Source organism: Akanthomyces muscarius, chromosome 4, assembly GCF_028009165.1.
Source record: "Akanthomyces muscarius strain Ve6 chromosome 4, whole genome shotgun sequence".
Classification (NCBI taxonomy): Eukaryota; Fungi; Ascomycota; class Sordariomycetes; order Hypocreales; family Cordycipitaceae; genus Akanthomyces; species Akanthomyces muscarius.
In genome coordinates this window covers 3,696,307-3,720,765 of record NC_079244.1, presented here as the reverse complement: position 1 = coordinate 3,720,765, position 24,459 = coordinate 3,696,307, and the positions used below count along the sequence as shown (strand labels likewise).

The window sequence follows — 24,459 nt, the reverse complement described above, 5'->3', positions numbered from 1 at the left end:
TCTTGGATTGCAGCACATCGACCTAACATACTCATCTCATCTGAACGCACTACATCGCTCATCTACAAAGCCCTACAACATATATGCCGCTAGAGCGGTTATCCAGGCGCTACCTTTTGCAAGCATTTTCCACTTCATCAAACGCCGAGTCTCCTGGTGGCACAGGCTTCTAGACCATTGACTACGAGACATTTCCGGAGAGAAGAAAATTTTACCTGCACCAGCCGTCGCAAAACTCTGGTTTCATGTGTTTCCTGTCAGTAAGTCCCACCGCTACCCTCCCACGTCTCTCCCACTCACCAGATCAACGAATCTGTGTATAAAAGAATCCAAATCTAATACAATAACCTAGTAATCACTTAAAAGCATTGACGTGCGCTCTATCCACGCTCCTGTTAGACGTACATAACAGCCCAGATTTCTGTGTCACACTATGATTTAGGTCCCGTTCTATTCACTATTACTCCGTTTAACAAGGCGCAAATTTCTGCAAAGTCAAGACGCATCACGACTGCAGCACCGGCGAGGGTGCGTTTTCTTAGCACGGCCTAGTAGCTTACCTGAGAAACGATCTCTCGTTTGCGATAATTTTAGTGTCTTCCGAATATGGTTCAGCAATAGAATATAAGATTTTTGCGATGTGTCATGGTCATAAGCAATAGTGGCATTAAGATTCGGCAGTCCCCAAGCCTCAATGAGGTCCGGGCTTGTAAGAGCCTTTTTATTTTTATTTTTCAGAAAACTAAGCTTTGGCACCAAAGACAATAAAAACTGTCCTGTTCCTCTTCCAGCTCATACAGTACCTCATATCCGCCGTCCTCGTCCAGCTCTTCACCCAGGACATCGGCCTCTTCTTCAACCCCGTCGCCACCCTCCTCGCCTCCCTCCCTCCTCGCCTCCCTCCCTCCTCGCCTCCCTCCCTCCTCGCCTCCCTTACCCTCATCCAGTTCTCCGCGGCCTGGGTGCACATAGTCATGACGCATCCCGTCCCTGGCGTCTCCCACTTCGCCGCCTCCCGCACTTCAAGCGCGCCTTCGACGCCACCTGGCGGCCCATCCTCCTCCACTGGGTCGCCCTCGAGTTCGTCCGCTGGGTGCCCACCGTCCTCTTTGCGCTGCTCGGCGTTCACCTGCCCGAGGTCCGCGACGGCGGCCGCACCGACGTCAGCGACGTCACCGGCACCGACGCGGCCAAGCTCATCGTCATCGCCGTGTCTCCGCCTTCCTCGGCACCGCCCTCATCATTCCCACCCACGTCATCCTCGTCCGCGTCCAGGCCTCGCTGCTTCCCGGCGAGGACGACGCCATCATCCCCTTTGACCATTCAATATTCCATGGGTGCTACTACTTCGACGGGCGTTTGAGCGTTTGCATCACCACGGGCCTCATTGCTGCTTTCTAAACTGGGCACTTTTCTGTCGGTGAGTACAGCTAAGACTAGATTCAAAAAAGGAATGACTGTCACAATAAATCTAGCGCTTAAGCTATCCATTGCCTATTTGGATAGAATTCGTGTAGTGCAGTGGCGGGAGTGACTATCTGGACAAGTCACCTTAGCCCGTGCCGCTGATGCCATCCGTCGCAAGCTTGTCAAAATCCAAAAGTTTAATTGTAGTTTCCAGCCTGCACACTCTCTGTCGTAGGGGCATATTAAACCATCGTGTCCTACACCTTCTATGCAAAGTCGTGCGTCTTCTATCTAACCAGTCTACACTACCTCCTGACTGCTAGACAAACTTGACGACCTGATCGAGCCTTTGCATCACCTACCGCACACAAACAGTACGTGCTACGTTGAATGCTGTGAAAACGCGAGAGATTATTATTAACCAAGGACAATAGATACTAGAATCATGCTCAGTTGCCAAATCTTGTTCCCGGCTACATGCCTGCTGCCCGTCCTAGCATACCCCTTCCTGCCCTCGGTCGGCCGATCAAGGCTCCGTTGCGAGGCCCTTCTTGTGTGGAATGCCGTGGTCCTTGCCGCTTTCTTGACCGTAAACAGGGTCATTTTCCGCTGGCAAGTAGAGCTCTGGCCCCTCATCGTTATGCACATGTATGGCTTGGCTGGCTTTCGGGCACTACGCGTGCCGTCGAGCCGCGAACTTAAAGCCGAGGACCTCGTTTGCACAGCGGAACATGTCGTTACATGGATGTTTTGGGGTTACCTAGACCTCGTCATGGATACGATTGAGGCTCGTGAGAGTGGCTGGATGGCCCTCGCTTCGCTCCAGTTTCTCGGTGGCTTTGTTGTCGGGTACGTGGCTCGCCTGGCCGCCGGGTGTTACCTTTCCCAGGCGCTTCTTCACTTTGTCACGCGCCGAGTCTCCTGGTGGCGCTGGCTTCCGGAGAATGGCAGCGATAACGAATTTGGACCTTGCTGGCATGTTCCTTGCCGTAAACTGTACCTTTAATTGCCAAGGTTTGGCACCAAATGCCCATTCTTTTCCAAGCTTGAGACGAAGCAGCGCGCAGCTTCGACGGCAAGCCTAGCAATCGTGTTTCCGCCCTCCAAACGCGGGTTGAAGCCGCAAATCACCAGAGAAGTAGGTTGAACCTGAGTCGGAATCATTGCCATGACCTTTTTTAAGTCTTCCGCGAGAAAGCCACCAGCAGAAGGATATTCATTTACTCGACCGAGAGACTCGTCAAGGACGTCGAGATCGAGGTGAACATGCGCACTGCCTAATTTTCGGCGCTGCAGCAGTGCGCACAGCTCTGCTTCGAAATCGACCATTTTTGTTGCACTTCCCCAGACCGCATCGACACCTGCTTCTTGGATGACACGCTGCTGGTCGCTCGCGACAACGCGCAAGCCTCCGTACACGACATTTTTCAGCGCCAGTGGAACATGTCCTGGAACCGTGCTCGCCAGCTTGTGCCAGCTGCTGCCCGTCATGATGGATGCCGCCATGCCATCCAGATATCCATTTTCATGTGTCGATGGCGTCTCCAAGTCGTCATGGGCGTCGAGCCAAATCACGCCTAGATCCGGGTGAGACGAGCTGAGTCCCGCAGCGGCCGCGACGCTGGCGTTGCAGTTCCCGGCAAGAATCAGCGGGAAAGAGTTGGCAGCCACAGCTTGAGATACTGCCTTGGAGACGCGGCGGATGACTTCAAAGGTCTTGCCAATCTCGCCTTCAAAGTCGTCGACGTGGCTGATGTCGCTGTAGTGTGTTGGCGCAATTTTGGCGACTTGTTGGTCTAGCCCATGACGGAGGAGTCGCAAAGGGCCCTCTCCCACCCTTTCGCCGTACATGCCAACGTGGTACGGCACTGAAATGATGGTAATGGATGAATAAGCCATGATGAATGATGGAAGGCAGTCTAATGGCAGGACAGCTTGCAGGAAAAAGAAGAATCGACTTTGAATTGAAGGAGCACTTGTAGATCGCATGAGGCTACATGTGCCAGTTCAATCAGAGAACAACACTACTCTTTATAAGGGCCAGTCTCTTGCGACCGACGGTGAATGTTTTTCCTATTTTTCAGGCATCACATCAGATGCTGCGTTTGTAATCAACAGTTTCGGCAACTGCTCAAGTCGAGCGTCAATGTTGAGACGGCTTTTGACCTGGTGTCGTTGCGAGTCTTACGGGTAAGCGTCGGCGGCATGCACGATGTTCCTATTTGTCAGGTATCGCATCACATACCGCATTGTAATCGAAAATCTCGGCGATAGGCTTTATATTATTGGTAATGTTGAGATAGTTTCTGATTTGATATCAATGTAGATCTTTCACGCAAGCGTGCAAGTAACTTTGCGCCAGTTAACTAGCTAGTACGATGGACATGCGTCTTGGCTGCCGGGTTAGGTTAGCCTCTAGACGCCTAGCCTTCCATTTGATCAATTTTAAATGGATGGAATTCTACCAGTGTACAGTTATCCTGTCAAATGCGCACAAACTGATGGGCACATGATGCCGGTCGAACCATGTCGAAGTAAGTGTTGTTGCTTTACTTTTGTCTACTACCACGGCTTTCGCCTCGGTGTGTCTACAATCCAAGGCTGTCAGATTACCTAGTAGTACATTCCTGCCATGCGTCTTGGCTGCCTTTTCGGGTTTAGCAAACTGACGGGGACTGTAGGTGGATGAGGGATAGTTAAGCTTATAACTACCGAGTTTTGGATCGACGTTCTGCGCGAAAGCCGTCACCTAAGTGAACTGGCCGTGCGTAGCCCATGGCATCTGTCCACACCCGCGACGAGAGGTTTTCAATCATTCGGCTAGTGAACTGCACTTTCGAGGTCCCACATAGCTTCCCCGATTAACATGGGAATAGAGGTGAGCTGGAATCAGATTGTCAAGACTGACTCGGGCCGGCCTCTCAGCGTGCATTTGGTTTGACTACGAGTACAGACGCCGTTTGACTAAGGAAGGGACTTTACAGCCTGGAATAAAAATTTGCAATGTATTGATGACCAAAAGTAGATCAGATGGCTACCATAACAACTACGAAGGGAAGCAGGCTAAGTGGCAGTTGTACTATAAGCGCTTCCACAGTAGTGGCCGCCTTGACAGCATGCGACGATTGCTGAATCACATTTTCCCGCGCCATCGGACGTTGACCTGATACAGCTGATTTAACCATACACAACTGCTTGTGCCTCTATCTCATAGAGCCAGCCCGGCCAGGCTAGTCTAGACACTGTGCACGAGAGAAAGCATGATCAGCTCAAAACTCTTGCACGTATAAAAGACAAGAGTTGAGAAGGAGGGCTCACCTGGCACAAGCGTTGCCGGAGGCGGGTTTCCCAGAAAGAAATCCACAAAGTGCCTTGACCACGCCCGGTCTTTTTCATCATAACCGACAATATAATGCGTGACTCGAATGACATCCTTTGGTCCCGCGCCGACCGATTCTAGACATGCTCGTAAATTCTCCAATGCTGCTTTGACTTGAGCGTCAAGATCCAAAGCCACGAGCTCATAGCTCTTGTCGATACCAGCTTGGCCCGCGATGGATATAATGCGGCAAGGGCTAGTCACTGAGAAGCTTGACACATGAGAATACGTCGACTTTGGTGGAGCGATGGTGTCGGGGTTCGTGATCTCGAGCTGCCCAGACATGGTTGTACACTGGTTGTTTGCAACGGAACGTGTTTTATAGAAAATTGAATGTCTTATCAGATTGCCGCTTTGATCAAGTTATGTAGCGAAAACAGCTTGACTTTTAAGTCCATCAACTTCAACCTTGGCCCTGAGTTTTAACGCCGACGTGAACTTCACCGCGAAGCTTTATTAGCGCCGCAACTCGCTCAACTCTCCACTCCAATTATAAATCAATTGAATGCCGATGCCGATACCCCCTTGTTCAGGTCGTAACAGTAGCATCATTTTAACTTATCAGTCGTAATGTGTGGATGGTAATCAGATTGAAAGACCAATCCGTAGAATAAAATAAAAGAGCACAAAAAACATACGAATACAGTTGGGCCGTCACCAACGCAACTACCAATCTCACAATTAACACATGGGCTGAATCAACTTATAACCATGGTCGGCCGTTGCGCAACCTATCGTAGCTCTCCCCCGCAAACCCGTCGCCGTTGGCCGCCTTCGAAGTGGCCGTCTTCGCATCCACAGTTCTCTCCCACGGTCCTCCACCAGTCTGCTCGATAAAGTAGTGGTTTGCGCCCGAGGAGTAGCCCACACGCCACGGCACGGCCAGATCTCGTTCCTGAGGCCCTCCTCCGCAGGTACCCCTGAGCCGCTCATTGGGCGAGCTGTTGAGCGCCAGCGCAAACAAGTTATGCGCCTCCGTGTAGTCCGTCACAAGCTTGGCGTGCAAGAAGATGTAGGCGCAGCACACGACATTAAGGGCAAACATGAGAGCCAGGATGACGTAAAAGATCCCCTGCCAGTTGTACACATGGCCCGACGTGTACTGCTGCGTGATGACGGAGGCGTTGAACTGGTGCACGATCCCGGGCTCCCCCAGAATGTTGCGCGGCTTTTCGTATTCCCAGTAGTGGCGGAACGGCGTGCCCACGGCGCCTAGAGTAAGCATCGAGCTGGCAAACACGGCTAGAGCTTCAGCCATGGAAGGCTGATACGACAGCAGTTCAGGCTTCAGGAGAATGAGCTGCGTGAGGATGCGCGCGTTGGAGGCATTGTTGTTGCGCTCGCCTCCGTTGAGGTCGGTCGCTAAACGCCACTGATCGGCCAGCCACTGTGTTCGCCAAGTTAGTTTTGTAGGGCTTGCAAAAGTAAGCAAATCGATGATCTAACTTACCTTCCAATCGTTAGAGGGTAAAGCCCATTCTTGGGGACCCGGAAAAGAGCGCCAATAGCTGTCGACATCGTCGGGATCTTCGCAGTGAGCCGCCATCTTGCTCCCGCTAATGCCAGAGATATTGAACTGCGTCGAACAGTTTGGGGACACCCATGACCGAAGCTCACACATTGTGTAGTTTTGAGACTGGGGGTGTTTGCCCATGATGTAAATTGCATCAGAACCTATTACCGTGGAATTCACCACGGTGTTGTAATCGGCGGGAAACTGTGATGCGCTTTAGTAGTGAAATCTTGCTTAGAAGTGTACTTGCGCCTCACCAATTGGAAGACTGGCGGTCTTCTTTGATACGTGGGCCCCCAGCGGAAAATGTCATCCACGACTGTCCTGTTAAAATAATTGTCGTTTCCACGGCTGTCGGGATGCTTAGGCACTTCATCTGTCCAATTCTGCCATCCTTGTTTCTGGAGTCCTACGCCGGTCCAATTGGTCTTTGCATTCGGCCACTCAGTGTAGACCAGTGGCTTAAGCTCATCCTGCGCCATATTGACGCACAAGACATTGACTGCTGGAGACACAACACCAGCCTTTACGGCGTACTCTCCCAAGCCTGAGAGGTCCTCTGGCTGCAAGATTCCGTTTAGAGGCGAAGTTGCAGCAGCTGCAACCCCAGGATGTGGCATGGCCAGGGTGACGTTGTTGATGATGCGCCCCGTCTTCTCGAAATGCGCCGCGACGTCGCTGTGTTCTGTCTCGATCCAGGAACCGTAGAGTGTCGTGTTGCCGTTGAGAGATGCTACTCCAGCCGGCCTGTCTTTCACATCGTGGATCAGTGTGGTCCCGTTAGTGTTAATAGTGTTCCAGATGCCCATAAAATTCTGCAGATTCCGGTACGATTCGCCCGAAATTATCACCGCCGTGCACGCGATAGTGTTGTCATTGCCGCCAACCTCGGGCTCTAGTATGTCCGGGCACAATAATTTCACATAGTCGGAATTGGCGTACGACGAGCGGACGTAGCCCGACATGGGCTTGTGTTCCCAACGGCCGTACTTGAGTTTCGGCGCCACCATGGCATCCGAAGCCGTCGTGTAAAATGCCGCGACCAGTGTGGCAAGCAGCGAGAGTATGCCGAGAATGCTGAAGCCGGCAAACCGTAACATGCCAGAATGCGTCGCCAAGGAGCCAGGCTGGATGACCCAGCTTCGCATCGACATTTCTGCCAGCGTCGTGCCTCGCGACCCTTGCGAAATAGCCCTGCGACTGAGGATCTGACCCAGAAATGTGATAAAGGTCGTTACAAAAGATAGCTCAATCGTTTTGGAGAGAAACGCAGTCAGCACTGTTGCTGTGGATGGACCCATTCCCATGCGGGAGGAGATACGCCGACCCCATCTTGGCTGTACGATAGCAACGAATAGCCAAATCCCACTCATGACGGTCGAGTACAGCGATAAGAAGATGACGACTTTGGTAAGCCAATGGAAAGCCGGTGATTGAATATCTTTTTTCGAGGAGCAAGGTTCGGGACCGTCACCTTAAAACTAGTTAGTAATTAATGAAATGGTCTTAAATCCCGTCGTCTTACTGCAACATTGTTTGGGATAGTACGCTCCGGTCGAGTTGCCGTCGCAGCCCCCCTCTTCCATTATCGAATGGCATTCAGTGCCAGATATTGGTTGCATATCCATGGTCAGAGTATCGATGCTACTCTTCTTGCGATGAAGACTGCTGACGTTGCTCCATAGACGTCCCCACCGGGAACTTCTTGGAGGCGAGGATCCTCCTATCAATGTGTCGCCTGGTGATGACATCTGACTCGTCGATTCTGTGGTTATGAGGTCGCGTATCGATGACTCGCTTGTAAAAGAGACTTCCCTTTCGGGGACTGGCACCCGGCGAATCTTGAATCGACTGCTTTGGTGAGATAAGCGAAGCGGATTGTCGTAAGTTGCACTGTAGCGACTGGAGCTGCGTTGGTCCTGGGTAGAGCTGTCAGAAGCATCGCCCTGCTCAGTCGTATGCCCTGTATTCTGGTGCTGACTATCGTGGTTGAGCTGCGAATAGCCCAAATGAGACGAGATGGAGGACATGCGCTGCGACGCCTCTCCCTGCTCGTCAAAGTCCATCGACGACATCGGGGAAATCCATGGCGCGGCTTGGTCCTTGCTGAGAGAGATGTCCTGCTCGGGTTGGTGAGACGACATTGCAATCTGCTGGACCAAATATCGCCAGGTAATGTATGACAAGTGCAGACGCTGCCCAGTGCAATGAGCAAACGGAATTGGCCGGTGGTAGCAGCGAATTAAGCAACAACACGGCCGGCTAGGGGATCGAGGGGCATGTAAAGTTTAAGAGGAGCAAACAGGAACTGAAACATTAAAAGACATGTTAAAGCCGCAAATGCAGTGTTGCCGAACTGTTATTTTCGAAAGATGGCTGGAAGCGGATGACTTCGGTGTGGGACAAAGAGGGGGAGGCGTCGTTGGGCGAACAAAGAAGCCGGCCAACGAAGGAGAAAACATGCGGCACCCGCTCTGGTTTTCATCAGATAGCAGTACGGATATCCGCATTTAGAAAGAGCTGCCACTGCCCCCCAAAAAAAAGGACATCAAGGGAACGAACGGGAAGATCGCTCGGCACCACTGCAAAGGCATTCAGCCCCAGCCTCGACAGCACATCCCTTATGGGAGCGATAAAATGAAGGCGGGAGGGCAAAGAGCAAACTACCCTGCAAGCCTGCTGCAAAAGGGCGGAGAGAGTGAGATTATTGAGCCCCGTGCCCATGTTAAAATGGTGCCCGAGGTGCAGCGACCAAGCCAATAAATGCATGTTCCATGTGGTTGGGACGGCGTGTCATTGGTCTGTTGGCTCAGCAAATTTGAAGAGTGCATATTTCCGCTGCACGTTTGCGCACTGTGGCTTTTCGGCAGCACCCAAATTACAGCACCTCCCCAAGGCTGAGCACGTACATCGGCCTTCTGGCTGAAAGTCGAGAGAGAATTCGGTTCTAAAAATATCTGGCGACAGCTGCTGTGCGCCCGCCAGGCGCGGATGCCCAAGCCAGGCCCTAGTCGATGACAGCCGTTGTGATACCCCGCGACGGGTAGGTTTGCCACCATCTGCCAAAAATAAAAATCAGTGCACCAAAAAGGAACTTTTGTCGTCGAGGCGCTTCCATTGCGGAGTCCAGACCCAGAATGTCGAAACGCATATCCTTGCCAGGCGGCCAGGGGGAAGTTATTGCCAGGCCAGTCAGATGCAGCCTCGCCGAACCTTGTACATCCCCACGCACACAATCACACCATCTGCATGCAATATAAAATAAAACGCGGACAGAAGAAATATACCCGAGATCATTAACTTATATAGTGCCACTTTATCTCATAAACATCAAATAACCGAATCCCTGGCCCTAGACCATAAAACGAGTAAGCAGTCCGAGAAGCCAAAAATACAAATAGACATAACCTGCCCAACGCCCGCGGGCAAACACAAAAACAGCGATTATCTTCCACGTAAATGTTCACAGAGAGGGCACAAAACAGAGTATAGACTAGTGTCTGTACAGAAGAATATATCATCATCTACGCCATGACGGCAGCAGGTCGGCGTTGTGAGTTGCCGCCCCTCTTCTGGGAGTTGGGACGAGCCAGCGTGTACTTGGCAAAGGCGCGAGCCAAGGCCTTCTTGCAGCTGACCTTTTGGCTGCCCACGAAACTCTCTACAGTGACCGCAATGGCGCGGTCAATGTCCTGCGCGGAGCAGTACTCTGAGAGGCGCATGCGGCAAAACGCCTCGCTGGTGCGGATAATGGCCTCCAGATGACGAACAGTGATGGGGTAGGCGCCAGTCGCCAGCGACTCTCGTCGCATATCGGCAAAGAGACGTGCGACCTTGTCCTCGTCCATGTGGTACAGCTTGGGGCTGCAGCGCTCGCGCGCGTACAGAATATACTTGCGCAGCAACTCCTGCGGGATCTCATTGTCTCTGCGGACCCGGTCTGCCTCTTCCTGCACGTCGCTGGCCGCCGCGCGCGTGTCCTGCGTCGAGTCCTCGGCGAGAGGGTGGCTGCGGCTGTGCGAGCCCACGATGAACCGTGCCAGGCGCTCGTCTTCCTCGGGCTCCACAGTGTCGCGCACGACGCAGAGGACGTCGAAACGGGACAAAATGGGCTCTGTAAGCTGCACGTTGGAGGAGAAGGGGATCGTCGAGTTGTAGCGCCCGCCAATAGGGTTGGCCGCAGCAATGATACCGCAGCGAGCTTGGAGGGTCGTGACGATACCGGCCTTGGAGATGGAGATTGTCTGCTGCTCCATGGCTTCGTGGATAGACGTGCGATCCTGGTCATTCATCTTGTCAAACTCGTCAATGAGACACGTGCCGCGATCAGCGAGCACGAGCGCACCGCCCTCCAGAGTCCATTCGCTCGTCAGCGGGTCGCGGCGCACACTTGCTGTCAAACCGACAGCACTGGCTCCCTGACCGGTAGCAAACACAGCTCGGTGTGCAGTCTTCTCAGCATACTTGAGGACCTGAGATTTTGCAGTACCGGGATCACCAAGAAGAAGGACGTTGATGTCACCTCGAATGTGATGCGCGCCCTTGGTAGTCTTGGCAACACCGCCAAAGAGTGACAAAGCAACTGCCGTTTTCACGTCGGTGTGGCCGTAGATGCTGGGTGCAATGGAGTTGACAATCTTGTCTACAATGTTGGGGTCGCGGGAGAGCTTGCGGATAGCTTGCTCGTCTTCTTCGGTGAGACGGAAGCCGGCCAGTTGATCATGCGACTTGACGACATTGTTTGCTTCCAAAATTGTAGCGAACACCGGGAAACCGTTTCTGTTGTTGAGTTGAGCATCGTAGTTGTTGCGGTAGATGCCTGTAACCTCAATCTCCTCGCCAGGCTTCGCCTTGTCAATCAGGTCCCACAGAAGAATAACTTCTCGCTGACGGGGCAAGCGACCGGCAGGGACAGTACCAGGGGATTCCTGGAGAGTCAGCTTCTGGTAATTGCGGTAGACAGTCTTCTCCGAGTTGAGCGTAAATGGCCCTCGCGACTGGCAGTTTTGACAGTATGAAATCTTGACTTCGACGTTGGATTCTTGCTGGAACGGTCCAAGGGTAATGCCGCACTTTGTGCAGTCAAACTTGACGTATTTCAGCTGTGGGAAGACGCCAGAGCGGCGAGTAACGACACCACTGACGCGGACAAGGCAGTTAAGATGAGATTGACGGAGCTGACGCAGGGTATAGTGAACAGGCAGTTCAAAGATGCGTACGTGAATCTCCGAGTGGATGCGCGCGTAGTCGGGGTAATGCAGGAGAACGACGTCCATGGCAACCTCGTCAAAGAGCTGGAGCATCTCGGACGGAGCGTTTGCCAAGAAGTATGCAAGAATAGCCTTGCTCTCGGAGAGGTGTTCGTACGAAACTTCCAGCGACTCGGCATTGATCTCACCGAGAGTTCGAATGCGATTACCGTAAACTGAGGAGCCAGATGCATCTGTGTAGGAGGTGAGGAAAGCTTTGAATTCGCGTCGTATCGTACGCTGAACGTGAGCTTGTGATACCCATTCCGTCAGGTTTGCGGCCTTGACGTCGCCGAGAGCCTCGAGGGAAAGCTCCTCTTCCATAATGTCGGTGTCCATGGCCTCGTCGGGGTCCTCGTCGTAGTGATGGCGTCTGCGGCGAGGCTGAGCAGTGAGATCAATATCGCCATCGTCATCATCGCCAGGAAGGAAGGCAGCAGGGATGCGCTGTCTGCGAGCAACCTCGCGATCACGTCTGCTCAGCTGTGCCTCGAGGCGGCGTCGGGCACCGAGGTCCATGTCGTCGTAGTCGCCCTCATCATCAAGATCAACAGTTTCGTACTGATCACCTTCTCTATCTCTGTAGTCGGCCTCGTATCCTTCGCGGAATAGATCGACATCGTCGTCGGCCATCTCATCGAGGTCGTCAATGTCGTCTTGAATCTCGTTTTCTTCTTCAATGTCGTCGTCATCCTCGACACCGTGAGCGATGCTAAACGGCGCAGGGGGAGACGATGGCATGGGGCTGGAGCCAGGGCCAACAGAGGAAGTAGCATCATCGCCACCGGTGCGCGAGCGCTTGCGACCACCGCGCGAGGCTGCCCCTCTGTTGCCCGACATAGGGTTATCTCTGAGCGGAGAACTATAGGAGAGTAGACAGTTAGCAATGTTTGTGGGCGAGTACACTCTACTACGACAAACCTCATTGTGTGTATGTGCTACCAAACAGTTTTAATTTGGTGGTGAGGAGATGAGTTGCGAGAACGAAAATGGCCAGAGGACGGAGGGAGGGGCTTGCACAAGCTGTCTGGCGCCTGGAAGCCCGAGATTGAAAGGGAGCCCACAAAGCCGCCCACCCAAGCCTCGCGTCGCACGTCTCAAAACGCGTTGTACGCGTTAAGTGGCACTAGGCCTAATCAGACTCGACGCGTTGCGACACTTGGTTAAGTGCGCCGCGAGACTGTGAGGCGAATACATCATAAGCGGATAACTAAAGCAAAAAATTGAATCTGCATTACTAGTAGCTCTTTTTGTGCTGAATTCTTGCGATTGATATCGGGAATCGCGATAATACTGCCGCGCGTGGCAGCTTACCTAACAGCTTGGCTTGCTCGTAAAGTGGTTCGTACTCAGACAGGCTCCGGAGCTGCTTCAGATCATTCTCGCAAATAGCATCATCCCAAATCAGCCGCTGAAGTACTTTTTGTCCGGCTTCCATCTATTCTTCCGAGAGGCAAAATACGCAGCCGTTTAGAAACTGCACAATATGTCTTCCAACGGCGACGAGCAGGAGGCTCTTGCTGGGCAGACCTCGAAGCGCAGCAACAGCTTCTCGAACCAGTCTGACAGCTCCCAGACAGCTGCCGAGTACGCCAATACCACCCACACCCATTCTTGACATTGTCACTAACTTTTCAAGATTCATCCGCAGTCAGGAACTCCTCGAAGCTGACGCGCGCGAGGCTCTTCCATTCGTACGTAACGCCTGTGGACAGTCGCGCGCGAACCACTGTCACTAACCTTAGCAGAGCATCGATAACTGCACCAGACTGCTCGGCCCGCTAAAGCAGAGCGTCTTCGCATGCCTGACATGCAACCCGGCGCCGTCGACCGAGACCGATTCGTGGAACCCCGCCGGTGTTTGCTACTCCTGCTCGGTCCAGTGCCACGGCGAGCACACCCTCGTCGAAATCTTCCAGAAGCGCAACTTCACCTGCGACTGCGGCACTAAGCGAGTGCCCAGCACGAGCCCTTGCGTGCTGCAGATCAACGACGAAACGAATACGCGCGGCAATGTCCACTCGCAGGAGCCCGACGTAAACAACAAGTACAATAAAAACTTTCGCAATCGCTTCTGTGCCTGCGACTGCGACTATGATCCTTTTGAGCAAAAGGGCACCATGTTTCAGTGCCTGGGCCTAGGCACCGAGGAAACAGGCGGGTGTGGCGAGGATTGGTACCATCCGGGCTGTCTAGTAGGCATGGGGCCCAAGTGGTACGAAGCGATGACGCCGAAGAAAAAAGCCCCCGAGAAGCAAGAGAACGACAATGGACTTGCGGTCATTTCTGAAGTCAACGAAGACGAGAAACAGACAAGCAAGGAAGGTGAAACGAAGACAGATGACAGTGCGGTGGAAGACGACATGGACGAGGAACCGCCTATGCCTCCTGGCTTTCCTGAGGAGGAAGACTTTGACGGCTTCTTGTGCTACAAGTGCGTCGAGTCGAACCCTTGGATTCAGCAGTACGCCGGTACTTCTGGCTTCCTCCCTGCTATCCACCTCGAGCCGACAGCGGTAGATACGGCCCCAGCGGCCACCAGCAACAAACGCAAGGCAGAAGATGACGAGGGACACGACGATGCTAAACGCGTCAAAACCGAAGTCGAAGCACCTTCTGAGCCAGCAAGCACAGCTGTCAGCGAACCAACGACGGCCGCCTCTCCCAGCGGGTGCAAGCTTCCGAACCTGGGTGCCGCGCCAAAGGGCCGCTTCTCGCTCTTTTTCAAGGAAGACTTTCGCGACAAGTTCTGCCGCTGCAGTGACTGCTTCCCCAAGCTCAACGCCTTTCCACAGCTCCTCGAAGAGGAAGAAGTCTACGAGCCGCCCATGTCGGACCACGGCGACGCAGCATCCCAAAACGGCGGCGGTTCGACGGCCGGCAGCGGCAGCCTGCTGGAGCGCGGCGAGAGCGCCCTGCGCAACGTGGACCGCGTGCGCGCCATCGAGGGTGTCATGGCCTACAACCACCTCAAGGAGCGCCTCAAGCCCTTTTTCCAGCAGTTTGCCGACAGCGGCCAGGCGATTGGTGCCGAGGACATCAAGGCGTACTTTGCCAAGCTGCGCGGCGACGAGCAGGCCATCAAGGACGCGGGCGAGGGCGCGGCGTCGTCGGCGCCGGCATCGGGGCAGGATGGTGATTCACGCCGCGAACAAGGAGGGTTTTGAGAGGGCGGACGCGGGTCATAATTTGCAGAATGACGAGGGCTACCGAAAGGTCGTGGCTGTGTAATGATTCTTTGTATAACAGAAAAGGTCGAGGGCGGGTTGCGGAGTTGGCTGTGGAGTTGAGATTGGTGCATTAACAAATTGCAATCGGCATTATAACAAGAACAATCTGGAAGCATTTTCATTCATCACTCAACGTTCTTTTTTTCTCATTCGTGATGCCATTAAAACACTTGTCCCGTAAAATGACCCTCTGGGAACCCGACTAAATATATACAAGCACAAGATGTTCATTTTTTCGCTATATGCAATGCCAGTTCCGCGGCTCAAAGCCCGAAAGAAATTTACTCAGATTCGCTCCAGAACCCAACGTCCCCGCGCCGGGCGCATCTCTTCGTACCGCTCGGGACTCTCCTACGAGCCTGTCGAGCCAGTGCTCGATGCCGCGTTCAGCGGTCTCGGCGGTGGCGGCGGGAGCGGCAAGCCCCCCTCATCCCCCCCTCTCTGCATCGCGATCCCGCCCATCGAGCCACCAGCGGGCGAGATGAGCTGCGGCGGCGTGGGCGCATGCATCATCATCGGTGGCGGCAGCCCGTCCCCGTCATCACCATCCTCTCTCGCTATGCGCTGCTCCTGCGCGGCGCGCATCTCCAGGTGCGCAAGACGCTCCTTTTCCGCGCCGTCGATGATGTCGTCGTCGGCGCTCCAGTAGGGGTCGTCGTCCTCGAGCTCTGGCATCGCGAGGCGCTTCCAGAAGCGTACCTCCTGCTTGAGGGCCGTCTCCTGGACGCGGCCCTCCCAGCGCGCGCGGTCGGCGTCGTAGCTGCGGCGGAAGCGCCGCAACGAGTCGTTGGCCGTCGCCGCGTGCGCCTGCATCTCCCCAATCTGCTCCCGGAGGCGACTGTTCTCGCGGCGCGCCTCGTCGAGTTGCGACCGGTACGAGCGGTGCCACGACGCCACGTCCGTCACGTGCTTGGCCTTGTACTCGTGGAATTGCTTGAGCATAGTGGCCAGCGCATTGGCAAATAGTGTGAGTAGCGTCGCGTTGGCGTCGCGCGAATGCTTGGCTTTTTCGAGTGATTCGGAGAGGACGGAGAGGAGGGCGTCCATATTTTGGTCTTGACCTGCGAGATATCGAGTTAGACTTTTACCTCATTTTTTTGGTATGGAATTTGGCCATGGCACCGGAGGAGGGGGGCCGTACGATTGATTTCCTCGGCCGCGGCGTCAATGACTTGGTCGTTGTCGAGCCCTTGTGTCCGCGCGCGATTGCGGACACGGCCGAGGCCGCTGACGATATCTTCTGTGACTCTTCTGTTTTCGGCGAGCTGTCTGCTGAGCTCCTCCACCATGCCGTATATGTAATTGAGCTCGGCCTGGTGGCCGGCGGGTGTGGGCATGGGCACGCCACCACCCATGTTGGCGCCATTCATGCCATTCATCCCGCCGTTCATCCCGCGACAGATCTGGAATGTGATTGATGTGGAAGGTAAAGGAGTGGATCGCTGAATTTTCGGATATCGTTGCGTAGTTCGTTTCGTAATGAGCTTGTTGTTAGTTGAAAGCGTTGTAGAATCAAAATGATGTTGAAGGTCAGTGGTCTGAAGCCCAACCTAAGTGTGTGACGGATACACCGTGATTATGTAACACGGAAGCTTCGCGCCGCAATGTCTAAGCATCTGCCCTTGCCTCTTCGAAAGCAATTTGATATGATCCAATTTGATTGCAGAAAATAATGAATTCTTAAACGCATTCAACAAAAGTGTGCATCAAGAAGTACGACACGCTTGTGGTTTTCGGTAGCGACTGTATGAGCTGCAGTGTTGCATGGGCATCTTGGTTACTCTTTCGCTCGACGAGTACAATTTGCATCACTCGCATTCACAATATTAATGTCCTGATCGTAGTTGCAAACGCTTCAATTTTGCATCATTTCCTCTTCGTATTGCTAATTCATAACACACACTCCCGAAATGTCGCTAGCAGCACTTGCTTTTCTTCCCACCACCACTACTACTTGTCTCATCCTCAGCAATATATATAAGAGTACTTGCCTTTCCTATCATCGAGAAAGGGTGTTTCCTTCTTCTGTCATTTCCTTTGCACTCAACCACCAACCACGCGGTTCTTATCACTCTTTTCCCTGCTCTCGCTGTCGCTGTTTTGATTAACAAACGCATACGCTCTATCAAAGCGTCAGCACAGGAGCAGAGAATCACGCGTCGTTTCCTTGCTCAACACAACTTGGCACACACAGCCTTTCGCGGGGTATATCCATCGCCGGTGTCTTAAAATTCGTAGTCGTTAAGAAGAGCCACGTGAGCCACACACATCTGCAACTCCGTTCAACGCGCAGAATGGTATGCTCACGGGTGTCTTGATCCAAAAGTCATTCCGATGAAAAGAATTCGGTCATATGCAGAGCGCGCCATTAAGCAGCCATCAAAATCCGTAGAGAGATGCTGCTCAAGTACCAGGGCGCGCTATTGCTGAGAAAAAATGCATGAAAATAATGTGGTCGTTTGACCAGGCACGCTCCCCATTCCTGTGTGTTCTTCAGCATGTCGTAAACTGGTCATGCCTTGTCCGGGGAGGCCTGGTGCTAATAAGGGAGATGTAAAATAAAATGGATATGCGACGCAATTCACTTGATGGAAGAAAACTTGCGGGCACAATGAAGAGAAAAAGAGGCATAAACGCATGTACCCAGGCGAGCCGGAAACGCCATGCAAAGCCAAGTATGGGCAAGCTTGTCCTAGTAGAAACAGCCCTGCCGATTCCCAGCAATACAATTTCCCAACATTGAAAAGAAAGAAACGTAGAAACAGTCAAAGAAAGAAATTTGCCAATGGACGCGTCAATGCGTTGACTTATCCATAGACAGGACAAAGTGAGCTGGCAATGAGCAGCAAAACAAAAAAAAACATGTCCAGGACTTTGCTGTTCAGCCAGCTGTCGGTGTACGAAAGCTCTCGAATAGAAGTCTAGACTTGTCGCCTCTGCAGTTTTCGGCTCTTTTGAGACGGCGTACTGCGAGAGACGAACCGAACGGTAGCGTTCTATGCCACGGGGGGGATAGGGGCAACGGGGGCGGCAGCGACATTGGTCATGTCAACCTCGTTGTTAATCTCCGGGGGGCCAGCGGCGGCCTTCTGGGGGCAGTCGCGAGAGATGTGGCCGGCCTCGCCACACTGATAGCAGGTCTTGCCGGCGGTGTTGAGAGGACCGCCGTTGGGAGCTGTGCAATCGCGGGAGATGTGGCCGAGCTTGCCGCAGGCGTAGCACTTCATGGCCTGAGCCTGGCAATCACGGGCAAAGTGGTTGGGGCCACCGCACTTGTAGCAGGTAGCAGGGCGAGGGCCACCAGCGAAGCCGCCACGGCCGCCGAAGTTGCCGGCGTAGCCACCACGGCCCATAGGGGCACCACGGCCCATGGCAGCGGGACCAACGGGGTTAGGGCAGGCACGCTGAAGACAGTTAGTTGAATGCAAATCAAGCTGCTGACGAAGAACCTACAGCAAGATGACCGGGCTGGCCGCAGTTGTAGCAGCGACCGGAAGTAGCGTTGCCGGTCAGGCGGAGAGTAGGACAGTCGGCCTGGACGTGACCAAGACCCTGGCAGTGGTAGCACTGCTTGGCCTCGGTGGTGCGAGGAAGAGGGCAGCCGTTCGACTCGTGGCCAGGCTGCTTACAGTTGTAGCAAAGGCGCTCAGAGGAGGAGCAGACCTCGGCATAATGACCGACGTTGCCACACTTGTAGCAAGCACGACGAGAGAGAGAAGACATGATGATGACTGTAGATGCGAGTTAGCAAGCGACGCTTAAATTTAAGTGTGGAAAGTTGCGCTGCTGTCGTGGTAGGAGTTATTGTAGAATTCTGTCAATGTTTTGCGCCACTTGTGCTGTCAGTCACATGCTGCCTCGCCACCCACGAGACTGTGCCAGAATTGCCTGAGACGCCGACCTGGGTGAGCGTAAGTGTAATTGTGGTCTTCAGGACCACAGACAATTTTTTCGGGCAGAGTTGGTGATGCATGTAATATCGTGTCGCTACGCGGGCACTTGTCGGCGCGGCGCAACAATGCGGCAGCTGTGGGAGAAGACCGAGGTTATGGCGGGGAGTGCGGCGGGCATGTTCTCTGTCGCGGGGAATAGACCAAAAGCAGTACTGCGAGGCGCAGAGAGCCTAGCTTCCTTCGTCTTCGTGTGCTTTTCTTGTATTTCTCTTGGATTTTGCATGTAAATATTGCCTAGCATCGGGGGCGCACAAAAAAGTCGAAAGGGAAATTATGCGCGCGGCGCAAAAGCAAGTCGACGGGGTCAAGCATCAGCGCGCGATTTCCGTATTGTGCGCAGGATTTGATGCTCTTTTTTGTTTTTGTTTTTGTTTTTCCCTTTTATTCTTGGCCTCTCTTGACCATGTTTGCGAATTGCGTCGTGAAGCGTCGGGAAGATTGAGGCGGGCGGCAGACAGTGACAGACAGCGGGTGCGGGCAGCGCAACGCGGGCGCAAGTGGCGACAAAAGCAAAATACAGGCAGCCAGCGTGTAAGAAACGTACCTTGTTTGAAAGAGATGTCGAAAATAATAAAATGTAGAGATTGAAAAAAGGTATGTATGACAGCAAATAACCCAACGTCGATAAACAACTGTCCACCTACTATCGGATAGAAACTGGAGTATGAGAGTTTGGATAATGGGAAAGGGAAAAGAGGGCAAGGGAAGGAGATAGCAGGGGATAGACTTTTTGGGCCAAATGCGAGAGACCAGTCGGTACCAGTGCAGAGGAGGCGTCGCGCGCTTTTGGTGGGAAAAATTTTACCTGCCAATTGTGGAGGCACTCTTGTCACTGGCAGCAGTCGCAGGCAGGGAAGCAGGGCAGTCGAAGCAGCCAGCCAGCTTGCTCAGCCAGAGCCTTCCTTGCTTCCCCACGACTCCAGGAGCAGCCAGCCCCAAATCTCTACCAGTAGTAAACGCTAGCAAACAAGTCGGCATCGCCATGTACCAATCGCAGGCTCTGAATTGCAAGACCTCGCACTAAAATCCTAGCCCGGTCGCAGCTTTCAGTAGCCCCAAGCACCTGCATGCCGCACCAGATGACCGCCCCCAGACCCCTTGGCTACCCAGATTCGCGGCTCCCTGCCTACCTAGGTAGTGTGTGCCCTTGACCAGAATACCTGTCAAAAACTTGAGCCGGCTCGCAAGTGACTACTCCCCTGCAAGTATTGTGCAGGTACATCTGCCGCATGCCCCCCTCGATGCCTCCCTCACGGCGACCCCGGCTTTAGCGACGCGGACGCGGGTAACCCAGAAACGGGCGCGCTGGCAATTGGATCAAGGGAGGAATAAATCGTGTGGCTATGGAATGAGATACAGATTCGCGACATGTCCTAGACGCCCTGCTTTCACCCCCGACATCAACTACCTCGCCATCTGCTGTCGAGATGCCATCGTCGTAGATGTAGACGACGTAGGAATGGCGTCAACTATATATGATACACCATCATCAGAGGCATACGACGGTGGCCGTCGTCCACCACTTGCAATGTGCTCATGCCCCGATTCCATGTCCGACACAGGCTCTTGCCTTTTCGCTGCCTCGTTTCGTTGCCAGTACAGTCGGTTTGGGTCCAGTCGCTGTTCGTCGTTAGTCTAAACCACAGTTTTTTGAAAACACAGCCAGCGAACAAAATATTGTCACACGTACCACACTCTCGCGCCAAAATCCATACGCTGGCGGCGTCAACTTATTCGTCACTTCGTCTCTCCCGGCCGCCTCCTCATCCTGTGCCAAAACCACTCGAATCGGGCGTCGTGGCATCGCGTATCCCGTCTTGAGCATCTCCGCCGAACTCATCGCTTGACGTCCTCGGCTCCCCGCAGTCGGCTTGTCGCCACGCATTACCGCAAGGCACAACCGGACAATATTATAGCAGAAGTACAGCGTAGAGATGACGATGATGAGTAATAGGAGAATCGTCAGTTCGTTGGCTTGAATGTGCTGAGTCAAGGATAGTCCCAAGTCTGTGCAAGCCCTTTGGTTAGTCGAGCTTCAATGGACGCGCCAGACAAAGAAGCAACTTACAGACTGCTAGCAGTAGTAACACGAACAACCCCGACGTCAAGCAATGCATCAGCGTCACGCGCACTCGTCCAGAGTTGACCCATGGCAAGCAGAATAGGAATCGTTTCTTTCGTTCGCCTCGCAACTTGTTAAAGACTCCTCTTCGCCGGGACCTATGGCTGTCTTGCGGCCTTGGCTGCGTTTGACCGTCTTGCCTTTGGCTGTTTGCCTCCACCACGACAGCTGGAGAAGGTTCTGTAATTTCAGGAACTGGAATCCCGCCAGGGGTGGCTCCGGATTCCAGTCTTTCATGTATTGCGTTCCCTGGTGTAATTCTTTGCGGTGATTTGGGAGTCTCCGGTCGATGCCTGCTGTCCCCAGCGACAGCCACAGGTTGGCGAACAAGCCTCAATGGCCGCGAGAGGAATCCCGTCAATCCCAGAGTCCGTCTTTCCCCTAGTTGTACCGCGTTTCCAGTATTCGAGGCCTGCGCGAGCTCCTGGCTGACAGAGCCTCGCTCCATTGCATCGCTCCTCTGGGCTTGAGCTCGTTGTATTAAATCCCGCCTGATCCTCTCCATCCCTGCGGAAAACATGGCCATTCGGTGTGGAATTGCGCCTTTCCCTGCGTCCTGTTATCTTCTCGCTGTACTTCTTGCTCGACTCTGTTGTCGTCGTGTACGTCGGACAGCTGCAACTGTCGAGGCTCAGAAAGGCCTTGCCGCCGCGCGCTTGCTCTGATGAAATGGCGATGATTTGCAAACTTCTGAACTGAAAAAAGACGCTAGGAAACAGCCGGTATTATGCGTCAGTCTGCATCTCCTGCCATGGATATCTGCCAGCCAAATGAAGCTTATATCAATGTCTGATACAGTGGGTTGGCAAGGGAGGTTGCAAACATCGGAAAGCTAGAATTATTGCAGCCGCAACAGGTTAAAATGGCAATAAACAGGGCGAACACGATAAATAGTATAATTGTAGTACAGAGGTTTCCGCAGAGGGTCAACAGCGAAATGAAAAGTGAATTCAGAAGGAAAAGTAAAGTCAAAAACAGGCAGAGCCGTTGCGACAGTGAAGCCCAGCCAAGACAGTGACGAAACAAGTTGCTCCCAACATGCTCAGAGCGATGCGACAGCCAATAAATTCAGGGACCGTCAACGGATACGAGCATCGATACCATGTCAAATGTGAGTAAGCTGCCGACTGGACTGTTGTGTTTTTTTTATGCGCGCTTTGCAGCGCCCCAATCTCAATGTGGCGCATCTCCTGTTACGAATAGTGGTAGCGTGTATCATGTCTCCTTGATCTGAGACGATCGTGCCCAGCAGGTCAGTGGCCGAGCCCCAGGCTACCAAGAGCCTGAGAGTGTCCGCCCTATTATCTTAGAAGTTCTGTTGCAAGGACTGAAACTCCTACTCAGGGGACTTCTCTACTGGCTGCAGCGCACTCCTTGAATTGTTGCCAGGGCGCACCAAAGCTGCATGGTTGGTTGGACACGAGCAGTCCGGGGAAGATGGGCATGTTTCAGCACCCCTGGCAGCGCATCTGCATTGATAGGTGGACATGACAACCAGTCGTGTCTAGAAACTTCTCATCGAGGGAGAAGGGGCGCGTAAGGAAAAAAAGAAAGTGAGTGTCAAGCGCGTTTTCAGTTGTCGATGACATGATTTGAGGCACCTGAGAAGAAGGGCGATTGTCACTAGTGGGCCTCTACTAGCCAACTGTCAGGATTACTTGGCAGCTTACAGGTTCAGCTTGCAACAGCGGGCAGTACAGATGCAGATTAATTCTTCAAGTTGTTGCTTCTCTATTTTGAACATTAATATATACAACATTGCCTATACTGTGGAGGGGTCTCGTGGTCATGCGCCAAAACGGCAGCCACGGTACTCCGGTTTGAGTCTGGTTGTGAGATCGAACAAGCACGCGTCAGACGCATGAAGCTGGTCTCCTGGTTTGGCCTTCCTCAAGACCATAGCTGCCGGCGAATCAGTGGATGTGTTTAATCGCCTCAGGTTTAGGATCGACTGAATCTGCTGATCTCTATGTTGAGAATCGCCTTTCAAAGCCGCTTCGTTCTCCATCTTAATATACGGGCGTCGAGATGAACTCGTGAGGGCGTCTCTGGATGTACCGCTCCGCAAGATCATTTCAGTTCGCCAAGCAGCATGGTGCGATCCGAGGATGCGGATAGAACTGCGTGAATGTTAGCAAGTCTCACCAGCAGAGAGGCTGGGTATTTACTTACGGACTGGCTCCTTATTCGGCGAAAACTCCGCGCTGTTGACGGTGCCGCGGTGGCCTGGGAGCTTATACAGCAGCTTGCCATTTTCACTAGACCACACGAGAACGGTGCCGTCTCCTGAAGCGGCCGCAATCTTCTTGCCTTCAGCGTCCCAGCTGGCTCCCAGGAGGTTCTTTTCTGATCCTGACGTCGCGCCGTCCAATGTGCGGATTTGTCGCTCGGTGGGTGCAAATGGCCGAATGTCCCATGTCCTCACAGTAGAGTCCATAGCGTAAGATAGTAGCGATTGAGAGTCCGGCGACACTTTCAATGATGTGATGGTGTCCGAGTGTCCAGCCATATTGTACACAACCGACTTCTTGCGCAGATCCCATACCCGGATGTCGTTGTCGATGCCTCCCGTATAGATTTCGTTTCCAGCAGGCGAGATGGCGACTGCCGTGATTGGAAAATCTGTTTGGATATAGTCGACGGCGTGCTTCGTGCGCGGGTCCCAGATCCCAATCGTGCCGTCGTCGCTGCCGCTGATGAGCATCTCCTCGCCTCGCCGGGTAATGTCCAGCGCGTTCACTACTTCTTCGTGACCGATGTAACGTCGAATTCTCGTACCCGAGGTCAAGTCCCAGCTCGCGAGGTGGGTGTCGGCAGAGGCAGAGTACAGAATCTCAGAATCGCGAGACCACTGCAAATCCAGAACCGCGCTTTTGTGTCCTTTTAATACGCCGTAATTTTCGCAATCGCCATAGGTTCGCCACAAGACTGCTGCAGGTTAGTCTCTGACCAAATTAAAATGGTGCCGTCGCACATACGTATACTTTTATCCATTGAGCCAGACGCAATGAGGTTCCCTGTAGGGTCGAACTTGGCTGTGAATACTTCGCCAGAATGGCCCGTCAGCTGCATCACGGGCGACTGCAGCGCGCTCGTTCTCGGAGCCTGCGAGGCATTAGCTTTGCGCCCGGCACAGTGCAATTCTACTCACAGTCTGCACCAGTGCATTGCTGGAGGCGTTGAGGCGAGCCAGCGCACCCTCCGAGTTGTTGACATTTTGGCGCTTCACCAGGACTTGCGATGCGCCTGGTTCACCGTCCGCGGGTCGCTTCTCAGCCGACATTTTGTGAGCGACTGTGCGGAAAATTAATGCGCAAAGCGGTGTTGCGATGTACCTAGGCGTCGAGTGTTGAAGTGCAATGGTTGGGCCTTTGCGTTGAAAATTATTGATGGCGCCGTGAGCTACCTGAAAGCTGGGCGCTCATTGGCTCTCGACCCGCTCGTTCTTCCCAAGCTCGGTCCCTCCCAACGACAAGGTCCCGCACTCGATCTTCCTGTGACAACAAGCTTTCAAATACGATAACTGCGCTGAAATTTGAGAGCATTCTGGAAGAATACTTCTCTGGTATTGAACCCGTCGCTATTTCTGCTCCCTTCCCCGCAGCG

General features: G+C 53.4%; 11 protein-coding genes across 11 annotated transcripts; 3 read left to right on the top strand and 8 right to left on the bottom strand.

The window, feature by feature from the left end:
• Positions 1 to 645: 645 nt before the first annotated feature.
• On the top strand, positions 646 to 1,363 carry LMH87_011953 (uncharacterized protein; the record flags this gene model as incomplete). Its single annotated transcript, XM_056201176.1, has 2 exons — positions 646 to 709; positions 948 to 1,363. The coding sequence occupies 2 exons, from the start codon at positions 646 to 648 to the stop codon at positions 1,361 to 1,363; spliced, it is 480 nt and encodes a 159-aa protein (XP_056052954.1).
• A 312-nt stretch (positions 1,364 to 1,675) lies between these two features.
• LMH87_011952 (uncharacterized protein) lies at positions 1,676 to 2,364 on the top strand (the record flags this gene model as incomplete). The annotated part of the gene is made up of 4 exons (XM_056201175.1): positions 1,676 to 1,685; positions 1,731 to 1,781; positions 1,842 to 2,256; positions 2,325 to 2,364. The coding sequence occupies 4 exons, from the start codon at positions 1,676 to 1,678 to the stop codon at positions 2,362 to 2,364; spliced, it is 516 nt and encodes a 171-aa protein (XP_056052953.1).
• A 45-nt stretch (positions 2,365 to 2,409) lies between these two features.
• LMH87_011951 (uncharacterized protein) lies at positions 2,410 to 3,306 on the bottom strand (the record flags this gene model as incomplete). The annotated part of the gene is made up of 1 exon (XM_056201174.1): positions 2,410 to 3,306. The coding sequence occupies one exon, from the start codon at positions 3,304 to 3,306 to the stop codon at positions 2,410 to 2,412; it is 897 nt and encodes a 298-aa protein (XP_056052952.1).
• A 1,278-nt stretch (positions 3,307 to 4,584) lies between these two features.
• On the bottom strand, positions 4,585 to 5,071 carry LMH87_011950 (uncharacterized protein; the record flags this gene model as incomplete). Its single annotated transcript, XM_056201173.1, has 2 exons — positions 4,585 to 4,649; positions 4,726 to 5,071. The coding sequence occupies 2 exons, from the start codon at positions 5,069 to 5,071 to the stop codon at positions 4,585 to 4,587; spliced, it is 411 nt and encodes a 136-aa protein (XP_056052951.1).
• Positions 5,072 to 5,489: 418 nt separating this feature from the next.
• LMH87_011949 (uncharacterized protein) lies at positions 5,490 to 7,885 on the bottom strand (the record flags this gene model as incomplete). The annotated part of the gene is made up of 4 exons (XM_056201172.1): positions 5,490 to 6,173; positions 6,237 to 6,503; positions 6,557 to 7,773; positions 7,825 to 7,885. The coding sequence occupies 4 exons, from the start codon at positions 7,883 to 7,885 to the stop codon at positions 5,490 to 5,492; spliced, it is 2,229 nt and encodes a 742-aa protein (XP_056052950.1).
• A 58-nt stretch (positions 7,886 to 7,943) lies between these two features.
• On the bottom strand, positions 7,944 to 8,443 carry LMH87_011948 (uncharacterized protein; the record flags this gene model as incomplete). Its single annotated transcript, XM_056201170.1, has 2 exons — positions 7,944 to 8,218; positions 8,281 to 8,443. The coding sequence occupies 2 exons, from the start codon at positions 8,441 to 8,443 to the stop codon at positions 7,944 to 7,946; spliced, it is 438 nt and encodes a 145-aa protein (XP_056052949.1).
• Positions 8,444 to 9,823: 1,380 nt separating this feature from the next.
• On the bottom strand, positions 9,824 to 12,474 carry LMH87_011947 (uncharacterized protein; the record flags this gene model as incomplete). Its single annotated transcript, XM_056201169.1, has 2 exons — positions 9,824 to 12,410; positions 12,470 to 12,474. The coding sequence occupies 2 exons, from the start codon at positions 12,472 to 12,474 to the stop codon at positions 9,824 to 9,826; spliced, it is 2,592 nt and encodes an 863-aa protein (XP_056052948.1).
• A 560-nt stretch (positions 12,475 to 13,034) lies between these two features.
• On the top strand, positions 13,035 to 14,715 carry LMH87_011946 (uncharacterized protein; the record flags this gene model as incomplete). The annotated part of the gene is made up of 3 exons (XM_056201168.1): positions 13,035 to 13,135; positions 13,188 to 13,242; positions 13,297 to 14,715. 3 exons carry the CDS (start codon positions 13,035 to 13,037, stop codon positions 14,713 to 14,715), a joined length of 1,575 nt encoding a protein of 524 aa, XP_056052947.1.
• Positions 14,716 to 15,129: 414 nt separating this feature from the next.
• LMH87_011945 (uncharacterized protein) lies at positions 15,130 to 16,169 on the bottom strand (the record flags this gene model as incomplete). The annotated part of the gene is made up of 2 exons (XM_056201167.1): positions 15,130 to 15,839; positions 15,920 to 16,169. 2 exons carry the CDS (start codon positions 16,167 to 16,169, stop codon positions 15,130 to 15,132), a joined length of 960 nt encoding a protein of 319 aa, XP_056052946.1.
• A 1,605-nt stretch (positions 16,170 to 17,774) lies between these two features.
• Positions 17,775 to 21,090, bottom strand: LMH87_011944 (uncharacterized protein; the record flags this gene model as incomplete). The annotated part of the gene is made up of 7 exons (XM_056201166.1): positions 17,775 to 18,182; positions 18,232 to 18,509; positions 19,276 to 19,388; positions 20,140 to 20,351; positions 20,422 to 20,738; positions 20,800 to 20,805; positions 20,925 to 21,090. The coding sequence occupies 7 exons, from the start codon at positions 21,088 to 21,090 to the stop codon at positions 17,775 to 17,777; spliced, it is 1,500 nt and encodes a 499-aa protein (XP_056052945.1).
• A 1,833-nt stretch (positions 21,091 to 22,923) lies between these two features.
• LMH87_011943 (uncharacterized protein) lies at positions 22,924 to 24,136 on the bottom strand (the record flags this gene model as incomplete). Its single annotated transcript, XM_056201165.1, has 4 exons — positions 22,924 to 22,973; positions 23,026 to 23,781; positions 23,832 to 23,958; positions 24,005 to 24,136. 4 exons carry the CDS (start codon positions 24,134 to 24,136, stop codon positions 22,924 to 22,926), a joined length of 1,065 nt encoding a protein of 354 aa, XP_056052944.1.
• Positions 24,137 to 24,459: the final 323 nt, after the last annotated feature.